This window comes from Octodon degus, unplaced genomic scaffold (assembly GCF_000260255.1).
Source record: "Octodon degus isolate 3935 unplaced genomic scaffold, OctDeg1.0 scaffold00021, whole genome shotgun sequence".
Classification (NCBI taxonomy): domain Eukaryota; kingdom Metazoa; phylum Chordata; class Mammalia; order Rodentia; family Octodontidae; genus Octodon; species Octodon degus.
In genome coordinates, this window is record NW_004524597.1 from 13,099,069 (window position 1) to 13,119,225 (window position 20,157).

Consider the following 20,157-nt stretch of genomic DNA (forward strand, 5'->3'; position numbering starts at 1 on the left):
CTCTCTCTCTCTCTCTCTCTCTCTCTCTCTCTCTCTCTCTCTCTCTCTCTCTCTTTCTTATTGACTTACGTATTCTGAGTCAATAGGTAGGTTTTGCGTGTGAGTGCTTCAACAAATGTGTGTAGTGTTTTCTGTCTGTAGCTTCCTTTTTATTTCCTTAAATCTCTTGATTTAAATTATAATTTTGAGCTTAATCTAGGTCAGACTGCAGCTTATTCTTTCCAGTTCTGCAGAGTATTTTACTGTGGGAATTTACCAAGCTCATACCATTGTACAGTTGATAACCACTTGAGTTGTTTCTAGTTAATATGTACAATGCTGCTCTAAGGATTCTTGTATATCTGAGAATTTCCTAGGATATTTATCTAAGAATATGATTGCTGAGTCATAAATTGGGTGAGATATGACCAGGTTATTTTCTGTGTTGAATTTCTTTTCCTCTCTCACTGTGGGCTTCAATTCTCACTTCAGATTCTTCCTGGATCCTAATGACCCACTTCCCTTTTTCCCTTCCTCCCTTCCTTGTGTTGCTATATTCCACTGTCTGGACAGCCAATCTCAGAGATGCTCTTTCTCTGCTCCAAACTACTCTGCCATCTTTACACAAGTCTCAGGACTGGGTTGTTTTCTGAAGTGGTTTTTTCAGTTTATGTTTCTTCCAGCATGGTAGAAGGTTCCAGTTGCCCCATGTCTTTGTCAGCATTTGACAGGCTGTACTATTTTGCTGATCTGCCAAGAGTATATTTATATCATGCTAGGGTTTTGAACAGCATTCCCAAGATTATTAATTAGTTTAAACATCCTTTCATTTGTTTATTGGACATTTATGCTGATTTCAAATAGCCGTTCAAGGTTCTGCTCATTTTTCTTTTTTGGCATTTGCTTCCCTCTCCTAGATTTGGTGTTTGCTTTTTTATTGCGCTGATGTGCACATACATTCTTAATATGAGTCCAGTGTGAACTTGTTTACTTCCCCTTCCCTTAGCATGCTGTCATATTTTTTAACTTACAAAAGAGTTGCAAATGTCCTGTCATAAATACCTGTATGTCTTCATCTGTGTTTCACCAGTTGCTACCATTTTGCAGCTCTTGCATTACTTCTCCATCTGCACAGTCATCCCTCCACATCCATAACTTCCACATCCACAGATTCCACCAGTTATGGAATAAATATGTACAGGCCTTTTTTTGACATTATTCCCTAAACAATGTAGTATAACAATCATTTATATTGACTTAGGTATTATAAGTAATCTAGAAACAGCTTAAAGTATACAGGAAAATGTCCATAGGTTCTGTGCAAATACTCTACCGTTTTATATAAGGAACTTGAACATTTTGGATTTCAATATCCATGAAGGGCCTAGAACCAGTGCTCCATAGATGCTGTGAGATGACGCTACACGTATGTACAAAGAGATTGAGAGACATTTTTCTGAATCATTTGAAAAATAGATACTGACATAATGACATATCTCCCCTAAACCCTGGAGCAAGCATCTCCAAGAAATAAGGAATAAGAAAAGTAATAATTCCATATGGTTGGAGGCCACATTCAGATTTTCCCAAATGTCCCTAAAGTGTCCTTATAGCTGTCTTCTACTGTTGGTACTGAGGATTGAACCTACGGCCTTTCACTTAGCTGCCTCTCTGTAAATTGCCCAAGCTAGACTTAATCAAGCAATTCTCCTGCTTCAGCCTCCCAGAGAGTTCTGAGATTGTGCCACACTGTGCCCCACTTTTAATTCAGGATCTAGTTAAATAAGTTGTAAAGTTTGCATGTTTCATTTGGTTATGAGATCGTGTGTGTGTCTGTGTCTGTGTGTCTGTGTATAGTGCTAGCAAACAAACCCAGGGCCTTGTGCATGCAAGGCAAAACTACCACTGAGCCACATTCCCAGTCCTGAGATACCTTTTTAAGTTTCTCTTAATATATGAGTCAACTACCTTTTGCTTTCTGGCTTTTGTTGTTTCTCTTGACCTTGACCCTTTCATGAGTCTAAGCCAGTTGTCTTGTCTGTTGTCCTGTATCTAGATGTGTCTGATTGTTTCCTCAAGGCCAGGTTCAGGTTTTCCTGTTGGCACAGAAATGCCAGGATGGCGCCGTGACTTCATATTGCATCACACCAGGAGATAAGCGATGCCTGTTGTTTACCTTTGGTGGTGCCAACTTCTATCAGTTGTGAAGGTGCTGACAGCCAGATGTCTCCATTATAAGGGTACATTTTCCTTTTGTGATTAGTAAATAACCTGAAGAACAATACTTTGGCACAATGCAAATCTATTTCCTAGCAACCTTTCACCAGAGTGAATTCTTCTCAAATCTGTGATTTTTAGTCTCTTGCTATTTACTTACAGTTTCAATTCCCTGTTTTTATTTCCTTAAAAAACAAAATATCCATATTTTATATACCTGAATTCTTTGCGTTGCAGACCTCGTTCTGCTTCCTGTTGTTTCTGATAGCTCTCACTTATGGTGCTGTTTCTTTGTTTTCGTTGATTCATGACCATACAACAGCTCCTGGGTAGAAGGTATGGTCCTTCTGAGAAGACAAACTGAAATTGGGCAAACTTCCAAGGTGGCGTGAATTGGGACTTGCATCTCTTATGGGCTGCGTATTTATTGTGCTTCTCCTATGAGACCAGACACCCTGAGAGGGCCGTAAGTTTTCACTTTGTCACTGCAGAGGCTGTCAGACCCAAATTTCAGGTCACCAGTGTAGCAGGCACCCTCAGAGAAGGTGCTAGGTGCAGACTTCGCAGGCCTCACTTGGTTGAATTTTTTGTTTGATTGCTTTGTTTTTGAGACAGGGTCTCGTATGTTGCTCAGGCTCTTGAACTCACTATGTAGCCAGGCTGGCCTTGCCCCCATAGTGATCCTCCTACTTCAGCCTCCTGAGTGCTGGGATTACAAGTGTGTGCTGTCATGCCCAGTGCTTGGTTGAGTTTTTGATACACTATTTAGTTAAACTCTGAAGGTTTAACTTTTATTTTGGTCAATTTAATGATGCACTGAGGGTTTTATTTCTTTTCTTTCTTTCTTTTCTTTTCTTTTTTCTTTTTACTTTTTTGTTTTTGTATTTTAGGGAATGGTCTATAGGGTCTGCAAGGTCTCACTATCAGATCGGGCTTGTAGTGATCCACCTGTTTACAGCCTCCCAAGAGCTGGGGTTACAGGTGCATGCCACCATGCCCAGTCTCAATTGCCATCTCAGTGCACCCCAGGGGCGGGGCTGGCACAGCAGGCCCAGGGATCGAACCCCCAACCCCTGCGCCTGCTTGCAGGTGCTTTTTTCCGCTGAGCTATTTGGCCAGCCCCTGAGGGTTATTTCTTATATTACAAATGTTTTTATTCTTTTTCTGTGTGGAGAAGACATCAGGGTATCTTTTTTTTTTTTTTTTTTTTTTTTCCCTGCGGAACCGAGGATTGAACTCCGGCCCTTACGCTTGCCAGAGAAGTGCTTATTCCAGTGAGCCTTCCTCCCCGGCCCCAGGGTATCCATTTTGTGAAAGTGGCACCACCCTAGTGAAATATGGAATACTCAGGGACCTTGAGGGCTCGTGTGGTGGTGGAGATTGGAGGGCCTGCCTCCTGCTGGCCTATGTGGATTTACCTGGTGCTGTTGTACATGAAGGTGGAATCTGGTGGGCTAGGACAAACAGGGGCAGTGCTCAGGTATCTCTGGGTGATGGCTTCTCTGTTTTGTCCTGCTTCTCAGCTCTTTTTGCTGATTTACAAACATGCCATAGTGAGCAGGTGTTGTTTTGATGAAAAGAGAAGGCTCAGAGGTGAGCACAGGGCCGCGGAGCTCCAAGGGCATGATAAGTGCCTGGGGCTGACCTGTATGTAGCCCATAGGTCAGGTTATGGGGTACACATGGGTGGAAACCCCAGAAATGATCTTGGGAAGGGACTTGTTGTCTTTGGGTATAGCCATTCTCCTGACCCTGTCTCACCTGCCTTGAATTGAATTGCATGTGGATTCTGTCTGAGCTAACACAGCCTCTATGGGCTATGGTATTTGTGCCAGCATGCTGGGCATAGGCATATCTTCTTGGCCTCCCTTCTGAGGGTCATGGTTCCATCACCATGGCTACTGTACCTGCTAAAGTGTAAAGGTGGGATGTAAACTGGCACCAGCTATGCATTATCTGTGTACCTGGAGAGCCCAGGGCCCCTCTCTGTGGAAAGCATCCCGAGGCCTGCTAGGCTGCTTCTGTTGTAGCTATCCATTTCTGTTGCTGGGAACAAGGGCCGTCAGTTCCAGGAGTTTGTAGACCCTCATAGGAAAGGCTGCCAGAATTAATGCAAATTGTATCAAACTTTCTTTTAATTTTTGAAAAAAATCTGTCTTGCTTTGACATCTCAAAGAACAAGCAAAACTGAAGTTGTGTTCTAGATTATGTTTCCTGTTCCTTTGCTCTCTGAGACGAAAAAACAGGAGTACAGCAGGGCGCTACACAATGATACAGCTAGTGCTGCAAAGGGGCTGCAGCCTCCACCCTAGGCAGTTGGTGCCAGAGGAGATAGGATAACGTGATTATTCTCAATTAGATTAATAAAGAATAATTAGATGTCATAAATCAAATAATCATAGGATATTGTCATGGGAAAAATATGTAGGTAGAATTAATTAGTTTTCAAATAAAGCATTTATTTTAATTGCTTGAAATGATGGAGCCCTTAATTGCCGATGCATCATTCTGGCCTGAGTTTTTCGGCTGTTGTAACAACGTGACGGGTTTGTTCCCCCACGGTTCTGGGGAAACAATAGAGGAGAACTTGATTTCATCACCTTACAATGATCCTTCTGCTGTGAGGTTCTGGAAACTCCTGCCAGGCCACAGGCAGGTGGCAAGTGTGGGCCAGGCTTCACGGGCAGTACCAGAGGCTACCATGCTACCTTTGAGTATGTTTTTATGCATGCATGTGTGTATGTGCATGCCTGTGTGTATGGACATGCATAAGTGTAAAATCTGTGCATGTGTGTGTTTCCACAGGAGTATGTCAGTATGAGCACATGTATATATATTTGTATGGGTGTGTGCCTGCATTTCTATATGCATGTGTGTGTGTGTGCCTCTATGGGGGTATGCATACAGGAATGTGTCATGTGTATATATGCACATAAGCATGAGCATATACTTGCATACATGTGTGAATGTGAATATGTGCTTGTGTTTGTGCATGTGTACCTGGATCTGTATTGCACATGCGAGCTTGTGCAGAGATGATTAATTGGATTCTGCTGTCTGGACCCATGTGGTGAGAGGAGCCTCTGCCCTGTACTTTAGTGCTTTCCTGCTGGGTTAGGTTAAGGTGCTTTGGCTTGTCTCCTTGTAGAGCTAGAGCCTGGAACTTGTATTTGGCAGGCATAGCCTGTATAGGCAGCTAGTGGCTCTTGAGGACCCAAGAACTGCCCCTTTGTACTTGCCTGCTGGTCAGCCTGCCTTGAGGCAGTCCTTTCAGTGGACCACAGTAGGGATATGCATCCCAGGAACAGTAGGGGATGGGTCTTTCTCCTTGTGAAGGAAGCTACCCTTATATTTGGGGAGAGTTTGGCAGCTTTTAGCCAAAGGCCAGAGGACTTATTTGGCTAATTCCCTCCTTCCCAACCCCATAAAAAGAAAAAAAAAAAAGGATTTGGCACTCTGTAAAGTGCACTCATAGTGACTTCCTCATTCTCTTTGAAAGTCGTTGATAGGGGCAGGGTCCATTGATGGTCTGCTTGCCTGAGTCACCAGGAAAGGTCAACTCTTGCCCTAATGTCAGAGCCAAGCCCCTTCTCAGGCCTGTCCCTGTTAGCATCTGCACCAGATCATTAGGATCAAGGGCCCGACCCTAATCTTACCTCAGTGGCATGGTGCAGACCTTGTTGGCACAGTCCATCATGCATAGGCTCTCAGGTCCCCAGGGACCCGGCTTGGGCAACTTTGTGTTATTTAGAATGACCAAAGGGTATGCCCAAGCTGGGATGGGCTACACACTAGAGAACTCTACCTATCCTGCCTCCACATCTACTCATATACTGCATGTAGCCTTGGCCTGTGGTTCCCACATCCCCTAGCAGCCTCCAGGCCAACATTCTCTTCTAGATGAATGCTTCCTATCTTCTTTGATCCTATTCTTTTACTTGCTGTGGTCCTTCTGGTGGCTATAGCTGTCACCCAGTTAGACAGGCCTATCCCCACCATGCTGCATGTGTGCTGCAAGTGAGTAGGTTGGCAGCTGTCCCATAGCCCAGTGGTGGAGATCTTGGGACAGGCTGCAGCAGTCCCCAGCTGTCTATTTCTTGGCTTTTCCTCTGTAATTTCAACTTAGTATATGCTAGCTGGCAGACAAATGTACCTTTAGCCACTGGGGCAGGTCACTTACAGCTCTGAGGACACCCTGTTTTTCAGAACAGCCATCTTTGAGACCAAGATGGCAGAAGGGGCTCTGCAGAGTTGAATGGTGAGGTGGGTTCAGAGCGGTCACTGGAAGCTTCTCCATTTGAAGGGACCCTAGCAAGTCCCCCTGTGACAGGAGTCCTATGAGGAGCAGCCAGGAGACTAGTATGGCACTGCCCACAGTCCACAGTACTGGCTGTTTGCACCTTGGTGGAACACACAGGCGCTAGAGCATTTCAGACATAAGCCTGGGACCTAGGATAGCTCACCCTACCATTTCATGCCTCCTTTTCTCCAATGTCAGGGGGTGCTGCCTCTTCACAGGGTAGTTGTAATAATTAGAAATTGTGCCAGTCAGTGCAGGCCTAAGACCTAACGCTAGGGGGTGTGTATAGCAGAAGTGGGGAGGGGGGCCCCTCTCCTTTACTTCCCCTGTAGTCCTACACTCCCGGAGTCCTACACAGTTCCTAGCATCCAGCATTTTCTCTGGGAACAGTTCAGCATGGCCCCTGTCTTCCTGTCCCCCAGCTGGCCATGGAACCCAAGTCCTGCCACTTTGTTACCACACTGCAAGGAGGGGAGAAGAGGGCATGTGACTCAAGGGAGGAAGGAAGTTGGATTTGCCAGTAGAGTAAAAGGGTGGGGGGGCTTCTGAGCAAGGCAGTGGAACAAGGCCTAGACAGGGTAGGGCTCAGCCCAGCCTGGAAGCAGGACAAGCACTGCAGTATGTGGGGACTGGAGCAGAGAAAAAGTGGTGTGGACAGTAGGACTGGGGAGGTGGTGAGGCGCTAGTATAAGGAAAAAACGATAGAGAAACACTCATAGCACCGTAAGGAAAACATTACTCAGGCCATTGTAGTGGTCCTGAGACTGTGACAATGAGGCTTTAAAACTGAGTAGGTAGATTAGACTGAACTCTGAATACAGTGTGAAAACAGGTAGATTAGACTGAACTCTGAATACAGCATGAAAAAGTGGATAAGTGGAAATTTATTTAATTATTTATTTATCTGTTTATTTACTTTGGCGGAACTGGGGATTGAACTCAGGCCCTTGCGCTTGCCAGGTAACCACTTATTCTACTGAGCCATCTCCCCGGCCTCAAATATTTTAGGGAAGGATCTTCAGGGTGTTCAGGGTCTCACTACTAGATCAGACTCATAGTGATCCTCCTGTTTACAGCCTCCCAAGCACTGGGATTACAGGTGCACGCCACCACGCCCAGTCTCAATTGCCACCTCAGCACGCCCCAGGGGCAGGGCCTGCACAGCAGGTCCAGAGATCAAACCCCCTGCCTCTGCACCTGTTTGTGGGCGCTTTAATCCACTGAGCTATTTGGCCAGCCCTCTGGAAATTTAGTCAAGTGGAAATTTATGGGTGTCAATGTACAGGAGACATCAAGAGTAAGGGGGATTCTCTCTCTACTAACCTAACAGGATTCTGGCTAAAGGCAGGACCAGTTGACCAAAGACATCACCCACCCAGCCAGCTATTGTCAGCAGAGTTTTTATTAAACTAAATTTTACAAAGAAGTACATAGATGGGCCTAGGAGAAACTTCAGATCTTGATGAAACAAAGGATCTTTTTTTTGGGGGGGTGGGTGCTAGAGATGGAACTCAATGCTAGGCAAGCATTGAGCTACACTCATAATCTCATGCAAAAGCTCTTTGTCACCAGCACTGATCAAGAAGCCCTGAAGCAAGCATGTGGCTTTGTGCAGAGAACCCAGAGCCAAAGTGGCTAAGGGTAGGTGTGGATGCCACTCTGCCTGCCCAAGGAAGGTAGAGGTTGGGATCTTGGTAATACCAATTTGGTGCAAAAGCCTATAGGCAGAATAGGAGATATAGAGGTGGTTCACAGATTCCCATCAGAAGCACTGACCAGAAATGATCACTAGGGCTGGTGAGATAGCGCAGTGGACTAAGCTGCTTTGGCAAACGCATGGACTGGAGTTCGATCTCCGGTCCTGCATGCCACCCTGAGCTAGTGACCGAGTCCAGGCGTGGTGGTGCATGCCTGTAATACTAGTGCTGGGGAGGCTGAAGAGTTTGAGCTGCACAGTGAGACCCTGTACAAAATGCACAAAACAAAACAAAAAACACAACAACTGAAGGTCAAAATGGCCAGTAATTAGGGAAAAGGTAAGCACCGTCGTTGACCAGGATGGGCCCAGTAGCCTGTGCAGAATGCTGGTTCTTAGCCATTCTCAGCTACAGGACCATTCAGCACTTTTGCAGAACAAGAAGTCTCTCTTCCTCTGGGAGAAACAGAAGACCAGGGGCACTGATTGGGTTAGCATCCAGATGCTCCTGCCTATGCTGCCTTCCTGGAGAACAGAGGGCTCTGTCACTCATGTGTCCTTCCTTGGTTCCCAGGTGACTGCACCCTGCCTAGCATGGCTGTTCCCCTGTCCCCACCACCGCCAGACCCGCAGTTTGTTCTACGAGGCACACAGTCAGCAGTAAATGCATTGCATTTCTGTGGTGGAGCTGAGGTCCATGGGTGCCCACTCCTCTTCTCAGGGTGAGTAGCAGTTGCCTCAGCCTGAGCATGAGAATGAAGTCATGAGGCTGCGGGCACCACAGAGCCACAACTCATTTGGGGTGCTAGCATAGGGCTTCAAGCTCTCGTGCTTGCTGTCCTTTCAGGACTGACTCCCTTGGAGAAGCAGGGATATGTGCCCCTTTGTTGGAGACTATGTAGCCTACATTCAAGTGGCAGGGATCTCTTTCCCTTCTGGAGCAGCACTTGCTTCCTGAGTTCCCCAACCAGACCTCTAAGGGCCTTCCCACTCACCTTCTCTGGAAGCAGTTTTATCCTTGATTTGTAGTTAGAGCTGTTGGCTATTAACCTAAAACCCCCAGTGGTCAAAATACCCACATCTACCAGGTATATAGTATCCAAGTAGGCCCCAGAGCAAGCTCAAAGTTTCTACCTGACTCTGTTGCCTGCTCCTGACCTGTGCTGGGCTCCTCTCAACAGATCTCAGAATGGTCTTGTTCATATATGGAGCCTGCAGACCCGGAGAGCAGTTGCCACCTTGGATGGCCATAGGGGCCAGAGTGTAACTTGGCTGCAGATGCTGCCCCAGAGCCCTCAGCTCCTCAGGTATGTCATGGCAGCAGAGTGAAGTTCTAAACAGCAACTTTGAAGCCTCCAGTGGGAATCAGGAGCACCCTAGCACATGCCCTTGTAGCTCTACCTGGTTGCCAGGGAAAATGGGAAACTTCAAGGATCGATTGAAGAAGGAGGGGAGGGGAGGGATGGGAAGAGATAAGGAAGGAAGGAGGGAGGGAAAGAAGGAAGGTAGGTAGGAAGAAAAGGAAAGGAAAAAGGAAAGCAAAGGGGCATCTCAGCAGGCTGGATTGCTGGGGCTGGTGACATCTGAGGTGGCTTTTTCTTAAATCAAATTTTATTGGTACATTTTAGATGTACATAATGATCATATTCATCATATAGAAGTTGTACCTGATGTAATTTGATTCTTTCCCATTTTCCTCCCCTCCCTTCAACCTCTCTTCTCTTCTTCATTTACAAAGGGTTTGTTTCCATTTTTTTTTCTTTTCTCACTTTCTTTTTTACTTTTCCCTTCTTTCCTTTCCTCTCCCCCTTCCTTGTTCCTCTCCCCATTTGAACATTTTATTTTTCAATATCTATTATGCATTTTGGTCCTTATATGTGTCCTATTTACTTCACTTTAAGACCGATCACAGGGTGTATCTGTTTACCTAAGAATGGCTCGAGCTTATCTTTATTTGTGGCAGAGTGCTACTCCATTGTACACTAAAAAACACATCTTTATGCATTTACCAGCATAGGCATTTGGGCTGTTTCCGAGATTTGGCTATTACGTGGGTGCCACTATAAACATGCTTGTGCATGTATTGCTGTAGTATGATACTTTAAATTATTTCAGGAAGGTAGCCCCCAGAAGGGTAATAGCTGTGTCAAATGAGACCTGTGTCTTAGTTTTTTGAGGAGTCACCACACTGATTTCCACAGTGGTTATACCAGTCTGCACTGCCACCAACAATGGAGAAAGATTTTTTTCTCCACAGCCCTGCCAATATTTGTTGTTGGTGATTTCTTGGTAATAGCCATTTTTTCTGGGATGAGATGGAATCTCAGAATTGTTTTAATTTGTATTTCTCAAATGATCAGTGATGTTGAACATTTTTCATATATTTATTTGCTATTTGTACTTCATCTTAGAAGTATTTGTCTCATGCCCATTTTTGAATTGGTTCTTTAAATTTAGGAGGAGGGATCTGGGAGATGGCTCAGTAGAATAAGCTCTAGCCTGGCAAGCGCAAGGACCTGAGTTCAACCTCCGGTTCTGCCAAAAAATAAATAAATAAATAAATTAATTAATTAAATTAAATTTAGGAGGTTCTGGGTTTTTTTTTTTTTTTTTTTTTTTTTTTTTTTTTTCTTTTTTTTTTATAGTAATCCTTTGCCTGAGGAACAGCTGACAAACTTTTTTCCAACACCTTGGGGTGTCTCTTCACTTTGTTAGTTTATTTTGCTGTGCAAAAGCTTTTTAATAAGATGAACTCCCAGTTGTTGATTCTTTGTAATAGTGCCTGTGCAGTTGGGGTTTTGTTCATAAGTTTTTGCCTATACCAACTTCAAGAGTTCTACCTATTCTGTCTTCTAACCAACTTAGTGTTTCAGTTTTAGTATTTAGATATTTTAACCATGTCAATTTTAGTTTAGTGCATGGTGAAAGACAGGGGTCCAATTTTAATCTTTCACATGTGTAAAGTCAGTTTTTGAGGCATCTTCTAGTGCAGGTATAACATGGCAGAGAGGGTCAGGCTTCATGAAGGGTACCTGGTTTGGCTTTGAGATGGGCAAAAATGACAGCACCATGGACTGAGAAAGTGGAATGAACTATAGCTCAGATACCGAGAGCCTGGGGAGGAACCAAGTGGACCTAACAGGTTAGAGCTGGAGCCTGGCAATGTGTCCCTTTCCAGATTGTAACAGCCCACTTGACTCACGGTGATTTGCTTTAGCTTCTGAGTGGGTGCAGCAATGGGGCCAACTCCTTCCTGTGGCCCCTGCAGCATCTGCTGTTTCTGCCCATCCAGGTTGTTTTCTCTAAGGCTCTGGGCCCATGTCTAAGAGACTCTGTGTGTGTATTTGTGTGTGTGTGTTTTCTACACTCTATAGATCACTTCTGCATCTTGTCTAGACTGCCTTCAAGCTAGAAAGGACCACAGAGGAATCGCCTATATCCTTCAAAGTGCTCTCTTTATCTTAAGAGTTCGCTTCTGCTGCTTATGGCCTTTCTCAAGGCATTGTGTTCAGGTGCTGGCTGCTGGTCACCTGCCCGCTAACTGCTGCGAAGAAACTGCTAAAAGGTACAAGGATGGCACTACCCACAGCCTGTGCTTCTATTGGGGCAGCAGGTTGTTTCTCCTACTGAGATTACATAGTGAGACCATGGAGAACCTAGCCTGGGAGTGTCATGAGGGGCCATTAGGGACACAAGGCTGGGCAGCTTCTAGGCAGGTACATCCTTTGTTATTTTCTGGGGCTTTGTTCTGCCACTGTCACTGTACTCTTCTTCAGATGACAGGCCTAGGGACATCAGATGGGCCAGGAAGCAGCCAGAATGGGCAAATGAGTGAGAGGCTTCCCTGCTTTCCATGGGAAGTGGGAAGGACAGAGCATGGCAGGGATGGAGAGGAGGTATAGGGAGCCAATAAGAAGTCTTCCAGGGTCACCTGACTGCCAGAGCAGGCCATTGTCCTCACTCACAGGACATTTATCCTGCTTGGGGACTGCTATTGCTAGCCCGGAAACCAAGTCAAAGTGCTGCTTCTCTGAGCAGCCTTTTTTCCTGCAGATTCCTGGTGCTTCCCTCCCAGGACTTGGTACCCGTCATGCTCAGGGAATTCCTGTGACAGGCCTATCTTACTGCTCTGGACATTTGGGTACTATGCAGTCTTGTCCCTGGAGGACAGGATTATCTGGCCCCACATGGTCTGTAGAGAACTTTTGTGCTAGACTGATGTTTGTTACCATCCAGAAGATGGCTGTCAGAGGAGTGAAGGACCAGAGTTGTCCAGGAGGACAGTACAGTGCTGCTGCCCCTGAATGTTTTTGAAGCTTTCACCTAATTTTGCCTCCTCCTCAGCTAAAATGCCTCTGTATGGTTTTGGTGTTTCCTTGATTGTCAGAGTAGAGATCATTTCTAAATACCCCACTAAATCAGTTGCACTGGGATTGCCATTTGTCAGTGTTCCTCAGGTTTTCAGGGAGGCCTCTAAGGGCTTTCTGTTCCTCCAAGGCCCAGACATCTGGGTGGCCTTCAGCAGTCCTCTGGGTTGCACAATGCCAGCCCTGGTGTGGGAGGCACACTCAGATGGCAGCCTGGGGCAGGCTTTTTGCGATTCCTCCTGTCCCAGCCAGTATGGGGCACAGAGGCCCTCTCCAGCAGGCTTGGCTGTGGGTCAGGAGGCCGCAGGTGGAAACTGCACGTGTGGAATGCCCAGGTGCATTTACATTGCACTAGAGACTGTACCCCTGCAAGGCTACCTCTCGTTGGCTGGGGCTCGGCTGTGTTTGAAAGCCACATCTCTCTAAGTGGCCCTTGAAGAAGGCCATGTACTTTCAAATCTAGGGAAGGATGGAGGACCCCAGCTCCACCCCCACCTGTGCCATAACAGCCTCTTTGACAGGACGTTTCTTTTACCTTTTTCACTGTGAAAAGTACTGGCACTTACAGAAAAGTGCAAGAAGGAGTATAGAGGCAGTTGCGTTATGACAGAGGCAGCACCTGAGTAACCATCTCCTGGTCAAGAAGGGCAGCAGTCCCACCCACCCCCAAGCCGCCCAGCTCCACCTGCCACTCTACAAGGGCTACCTGCCCTCCATTGATGTAGATGATAATTCTGTACCTTGTTTGTGTTTTTCTTCTTAATATTTGTCTCAAAAAAGTATAAGCTAGTTTTATCTGTTTCTTTCTTTGAGAAAAATGGAGCTACATGAAAGAATGCCTTTTGCTTCTAATTTTTGTCTCATCCTATTCTCTGCAAGGCCTGTGTGTGGTATGTGTAGCTACAGCTAGTTGTTTCCCGTGTGCTATTCACTAAGTGATCTTCCCTCTTGGTGTTCGGGTGCCTACTTGGAGCTCTTATGAATAAAGTCATCAGGAGGACTCATCTGAGTCCTCTTTTGCTTGGAGCACACATCAATACCTACATGCGGGTTGGGCCTCCCAATCCAGAGCTGGGGTGTTTGGGCCACAGTGCATGTGCATACTGGACTTATCGGCAGACATCCCTGTGCACCTCCTAAAGCAGGTGTGCCCCTCCTCTACTTTACCCCTGTACATGGGCCTTTTTTTTTTTTTTTTTTTTTAACATGGGCCCTTTTGAATGTGCTTTGAGTTTTTTTCTAACACTGATGGGCCCTTTTCTTGTGTTTGTCAGTCCCTTGGGTAAACTCTGTCTTAAATACTTCTTGGTTTTTGTGTGGAGAAGAGAATTGAACATGTGAAAAGAGAAAGGGTGACATAGGATGGCATCCAGGAGTGCCCCAGCTAGCTAGGGTCATTTGAGGATTAGGTTATTGTCATAACATCAGAATATGTCCTGCCACAGAATCCTTGTCAGACAAGGGCAAACATGCTTTGTAGTGGACAAGCCCAGCAGGAACCATCTTGACCAGTGGCAAGATGCATCATGTGCCCCCTGTTCTGGTGACCAAGGAGGGTACAGCACCATCTTCATAGCATCCCTCCAGGACATGGCCAGGCAGTGTCTCCTCAGGAACAAGGGCATACTGGAGACATGAAAGGTAGAAAGAGGATTGAGTGGGATGGGCTGCTGGGGGCCTATGAAGATAACAGCAAGTGCAGTGTGCATGCCACATAGGACCAGCAGGCCTTAGCAAGGCACACTGAGAGGCTGTGTGTTGTTGAGGTTAGGCGAATCAGTGATGAGGGGGGGACACAAGTAAGAATGGGCACAAGTATAAGTATATGGGACCCAGAAAGAGCTGAGAGGCAGTGTGGGGACAAGTAAGTCACTAGGCAGGAGGTCTCGTGGACATTTCCATGCTACCCTCATGACTGTCTTGTGGGTACAAAATAGAAAGCTACAGTTGTCTCTTTTTCATCATTTTGGTTTGTTTGGCTTTTTGAGATAGGGTCTTGCTGTGTAGTTTAGGTTGACATTGAACTCACTGTGTAGCCCAGGCTGGTCTCAAACTCACAGCAATCCTCCTGCCTCAGCTTCCTGAGTGCTGAGATTACTGGTGTATGTCACTAGGCCTAACTAGTTGCAGTCATCTCTTGGTACCCATGGAAGTCCAAGACCCACTAAAAATAGCAGAACCCATGGACATTCAAGTCCACTTTATAAAGTGGTATAATATTTGCATAGAACATATGTAAATCATCTCTAGATTGCTAATAATACCTAATACAGTGTGAATGCTATATAAGTAATTATAATGTGTTCTTTGGGAAGAATGACCCAAAAAAAGGCTGTATATGGTTAGTACTGATGCAATGTCTTTCCCCTATATATTTCCAGTCATCAGTTGATTTTACATTCAGAGCCCATGAGTACAGAGAGGCAAGTGTCCTTGAGAACAAGCTGGTATTTACTCCCTGCCCAGTGCATGTCAGTGCCCCTAGGCATGAGCATGATGCTTGGCTGCCTTCCCTACCTGGGCTCTGGTCCTCTCTATGCCAAGGACACCGTCCTGTGGTCCTTGTTGCCAGGATTCTACCCTGGGCACTACTGTCCATCAGTGCCCCATGCGGTGCATATGAATCTGAGCCCTTAAAATATCCAGCATGTATAAATATCAGCTTGACAAATTCTGTAGAAACCAAGTAGATACTGATGCAGAGTTGCTCTGGGCCAGCCCCAGAAAGAGTGCCGTCCATGAGCCAGGTTCTCTAAGGCGTGGGCCTTCATATGACATGGCTACCTGTACAATGTTTGTGCATGATTGTAGCAGTTTTGTGAAAATTCTTTAGTTTCCTACCAACATCTCCTCTGTTTTAGGGTTTACTGAGTGTCTAGCTCCTTATTCTCCTCTATTCTGAGATCATTTCTCCATTCTTGACTTTTGCGACCTCAGCATTTTTAAAGAGTGTTGCTTAGATGTTTTGTAGAATGCCCCTCCAGTTGGGTTTGTTTGTTGTTCTTAGGCTTGAAAGAGGGTTATGGGTTTGGGGAGGAAGCCCACCAAAGTGAATGTCTTTATCCCAGGTTACCAGGAATATGTGGTATCCCCATGGCTCATTGAAGTTGAAGTTGACCTGATTATTTGAGTCAGGAGGTATCTGCTGGGGCTCACTGTCAAGATCCAACAGGTTGTGGGAGGTTGGAGATCCAATGGGTTGAGCATACCTAATGTGAAAATCTGAAGCTTTTTAGTGTTACATCAGCTCTCAAAAAGTTGAGAATTTTGGAGCATTTCAGATTTCCTGTTTCTAGAGTAGGAATGCTCAACTGGTAAAGTCTATGCAACTGTTTTAAAATCTGAAAAACTCTGAAATCCAAAATACTTCTGGACCCAGGCATTTTGAACAAGGGATCCGGAACCTGTATTGCTTCCTGGATTCTTGAGCAGCTGGTGCTGCCCACACTCAGGAGGAGAATTAAGTTTCATCTCTTGAAGGCAAGAGGTCTGTGAACATGTGGGCAGTGTTGGATCCAGCACTATTAACTAAGGATATCTGGAGAGGGAGACAATTTGTGCCTGCATAAATACCATATTTCTCCTCAGAGTTAGCATTTACCAGTGGGTTCTGGCTGCAGGTTACTACTAGGATGGTCTCATGGGAGCTTTCCTTTGGGGGGCACTCTCAGTTTCTCTCATTTCCCTATATTTCCCTTTTGTTAGAATTTCACTTCAATTTACACTTGTGAGAAAACACCTGTGAGGAAAGCTTTTCTCCTCTTCCCCATGCAGGTATATGTTTACTCATGAAAATGGGCTTGTGGGACTTATTTAATTCTTTGGATTAAAATCTTGATACCACCTGCATTTATCACTCAGATATTTTCAACTTTGAGGCCTGTGTCTTTTTAAGTGAGGTTTTTTGTTTTGTTTTGTTTTGGTGCCGAGGACTAAACCCAGGGCTTCTAGCTTGCTACACAAGCTTTCTACCACTAAGCTAAATCCCCAGCCCCAGGCCTATGTGTTTTTGATGTGCCACTATCTTCTACTTTATTTTTTAAGTACTTCTATTTTTTTCTGGTACTACTTTTTTTTTTTTTTTTAAATTTTTTCTGGTACTCCTTGAAAGATGCTTAAAACTCACCTTGGTTTCTTCCCTCACCCCAACCCTTGCATCACTATTTCTTGAGAAACCTGGTTGCCTCTCTTTCCATGAGAAACTAAACCAGTGGTGGTGGCACATGCCTGTCATCCCTGCATTCTGGGAGGTGGAAGCAGGAGGATCACAGGTTTGAGCCCAGCCTGGGTAACTTAGAAGGAAGGAAGGAAGGAAGGAAGGAAGGAAGGAAGGAAGGAAGGAAAAAAAAAAAAAAAAAGCAAGCTGGCCGGCCAATAGCTCACTGGACTAAAGTACCTGCTTAGGCAGGCATAGGGACTGGGCTCCATCCCCTTGTATGCCATGCTGGCCCTGTCCTCAGGACACATAGAGATGGTGATTGACACTGGATGTGGTGGTGCACACCTGTAATCCCAGCACTTGAGAGGCTGAAAACAGGAAGATCACTATGAGTCTGATCTGAGTAGTGAGACCCTGTAGACCCTGTACTACATACATTAAAAAACAATAATAAATAAATAAAATGAAAGAAAAAAAAAGAAAGAGGGGAAGGAAAAGGGAAAGGGAAAAGTGGGAATATAGCTCAGTGCAAAAGTCATGGGTTTAATCTCTAATACCACCAAAATAAATAAATAAAATAAAGAAGAGGAAGAAGAAAAGACAAAGAAACCAAGTCACTACTAGGGCCACTGTATTTCTTTTTTTTCCCCACTGTTCAAGGTTTATTTCATATTGTAGTTGGTATGACACTGGGTTGCACTGTTCAGCCCAGTAGACCTTTTTACGTTATATGGCAATGTACACTATATGTATATATATATTACACAAAATAAAACCCTTTAAGACAGTTTTGCACAAGACATGCAGTATTGGATTTGTGCACTGGATCCCAGGCTGTGACCAGCTGGGGAAAGGTCAGACAAGGCTTGGTGGGTGAAGCTGTGTAACACATCTGTCTGAAGAGTAACTACAGCCTGCGCAGCGAGGGGTCTCAGAGGTGCTGGGCTACTTCATACTAAGCAGGACTACAAGTGCAGCAGCATCCGGCACCGGGACAGAGCTGTGGGGTTCTGAGAACTGTTTCTACTTCTAACTTTTGGAAGCTGATGCTTTCCCAGGCCATCTAATAGTGCTGTTTCCATCACATGTCAGATGAAAAGGACAACTGGCACAACTGCAACTAAACCCTCCTGCAGCCTAGACAGTGACATGGTGACACTGGAAGACTCTAAAACTGCAGCTCCTTCTGGATCGACCACAGAGTATCCACGCTCTTCTTCAAACATGCCTCTTCCTCAGGAGTCAGAGTCACCTTCACAACATCAGAGATCCCATTCTGTCGCAGGACACAAGGGACACTAAGGAAGACATCATCCTTGTTTCCATAGAGCCCTTTAATCATGGTAGAAATTGGATGCACCCTCCTAAGGTTCTTCATTATACTTTCTGCCAAATCTGCCACTGACAGTCCAGTGGCCCAGGCTGTGTAGCCTTTTAGTTTGATCACTTCATAAGCATTGTCAACCACCTTTTTGTGAACCTCTTTCCAATGCTCCTTATCCCCATCAGTTCCTAACTCAGGGTGCAGATTCTTCAGGGTGACACCAGCAACATTCACGTGACTCCACACAGGGACGCTGGAGTCTCCGTGCTCCCCAAGGATCCAGCTGTGGCAGCTCAGTGGGTGCACATCCAGCCTTTTCCCCACCAGGTAGTGGAACCGGGCTGAATCCAGGTTGCAACCTCTGCCGACAACACAGTTCTTGGGAAAACTGCTTATCTTCCAAGCCACATAGGTCAAGATATCCACCAGGTTGGATACAACAAGCAACTTGCAGTTGGGCCACTGTATTTCTGCATTTCTCTTTGACCTTAAAGCATCTGACAGCCAAAACACTCCCCAGACCCTTCAAATCAGCTTCCCTTCCTGCCTCACAGTGCAGTGGGTCATCTGCTTTGTCAGTGTTTGGTCACTCTCAGGCTCGCCATGTACAATGAAGGTCCTTCTGTGTGCAGTTCTGTGGGTCTTGCAGATGCAGAGTTCCGCAGCTGCTTCCCCCAACTACAAGAGTAGGCTATTGCATTGCAGGGTCAGAGCTGCCCACCGTGGGGAGTTTTCTCCATGGTTCTCTACCTGTTTCATGCCTTTTCTAGAATGTCACAAGAGTGGAGCCTTTCAGGTCTTTTTTTTTTGCACTCAGCAACCTTTTCTGAGCTTCCCCCAGAATGTGGCATGGGCCAACAGTTGGCTTCTTTCTCTTGCTGGTGGCATTCCATGGTGTGGTCAGGCTGTTCTCCTGTTGGAAGATAGCAGGGTTATCTCCTGTTTGGGTGATAATAGGTAGAGCTGTTGTAAGCATTCTTGTATGAGTTTTTAAAATAAATACAGGTTTGAAATTCACCTCAGAAAAGATCTGAGTGAGACTACTGGAGTTTTAAACCTAACTCACAGAAAGAAGAAAGGAAGGTGGGAGAGAGGCTGGGCGGTGCAACAGTGGAATAGGGAACAGCAGGAGGGCCATGCACTGCTGGTCAGGGGCCCAAGCACCCAGGTCTTCAGCGTGCTGTGAGTCCTAGCATTGGGCACCTTGGGTGCAGACTCAGGTGTAAGTGCCAGGTGAAAAGGCCCTTGCTAGCCAAGGTTCCCAGCCTGGGATGGTCCAGTAATGCTTGCTACAGCTGCTGTCTCCAGAAATGTGGCCACCTTCACCTTAAAGAGCTGAGAGGAGGGCTCAGTACTTGTCTGGGATGGTGCATATGTGCTTATTGGGTCTCACAGCCTCTTCCTTTTGCTTTCACAGTCAGGGCCGGGACCTGCGACTGTGCCTATGGGACCTGGCAGAGGGCCGAAATGCCGTTGTGGACTCCATATGCCTGGAAAGTGTGGGCTTCTGCAGGAGCTCTGTTCTGGCTGTGGGGCAGGCACGCTGGACGCTTGCAGTGCCAGGGAAAGGCATTGATGAGGTGAGGACCAGCACTCCTGATGATGTTTTGTTCTGGAAGGCACTAGGTGCTGGATTTCTCTTAATTAGAAGTGTTTGTCCTGCATGCCTGGTGAAGAGGCATAACTGGCTGCCTCTAGGGCTCTGAAAGCTGCTGTGTGCAGGCATAGGGGTCATCTGCCTGGCTGCAGTTCTGGTGGCTTTAGGCTGCTGCACACCTGGCTCTGCCTTGGCCTGGCTATCTGTGAAGTAAGCTAGGATGAGTCATCCTTTCAGGACAATGGTGAGAATCAGAAGGAGTCAAGAGGAGGGGCTCTTGCTTTGGAGGCCTTGGAACCCAATGGAGTAATACTCATAGAGGAGAATAGCCAGGGGTAGCTGAATATGCAGGCCTAAAGCCACATGGATGGTTGGAGGAGTAACCACTGAATTCCCCTGAGTACTTAAACCAAAGCGGGTTGAACACTGGGGTGACTGGCAGGAGGCAGGAGTTGAGAAACTGAGGCCCTGGTAAACTCGAGTACAGCAGATGAGTAGAGGAATGTGTAGAGGAGAGGA

The 20,157-nt window shown here is 46.0% G+C and overlaps 1 protein-coding gene across 4 annotated transcripts in view; it reads left to right on the top strand.

Moving 5' to 3' along the window:
- Gnb1l (G protein subunit beta 1 like) overlaps window positions 1–20,157 on the top strand; it is a 77,872-nt gene that overhangs the window by 34,443 nt on the left and 23,272 nt on the right. For 2 of the 4 annotated variants that reach the window (XM_004628152.2, XM_023711842.1), the window contains exons 3-5: window positions 8,766–8,913; window positions 9,373–9,498; window positions 19,459–19,621. In XM_004628152.2, coding sequence (XP_004628209.1) covers window positions 8,786–8,913; window positions 9,373–9,498; window positions 19,459–19,621 — 417 coding nt within the window. In that variant the 5' untranslated portion in view covers window positions 8,766–8,785. The remainder of the gene's footprint in view (window positions 1–8,765; window positions 8,914–9,372; window positions 9,499–19,458; window positions 19,622–20,157) is intronic. The other 2 variants (XM_023711843.1, XM_023711844.1) reach the window with 2 other exon arrangements.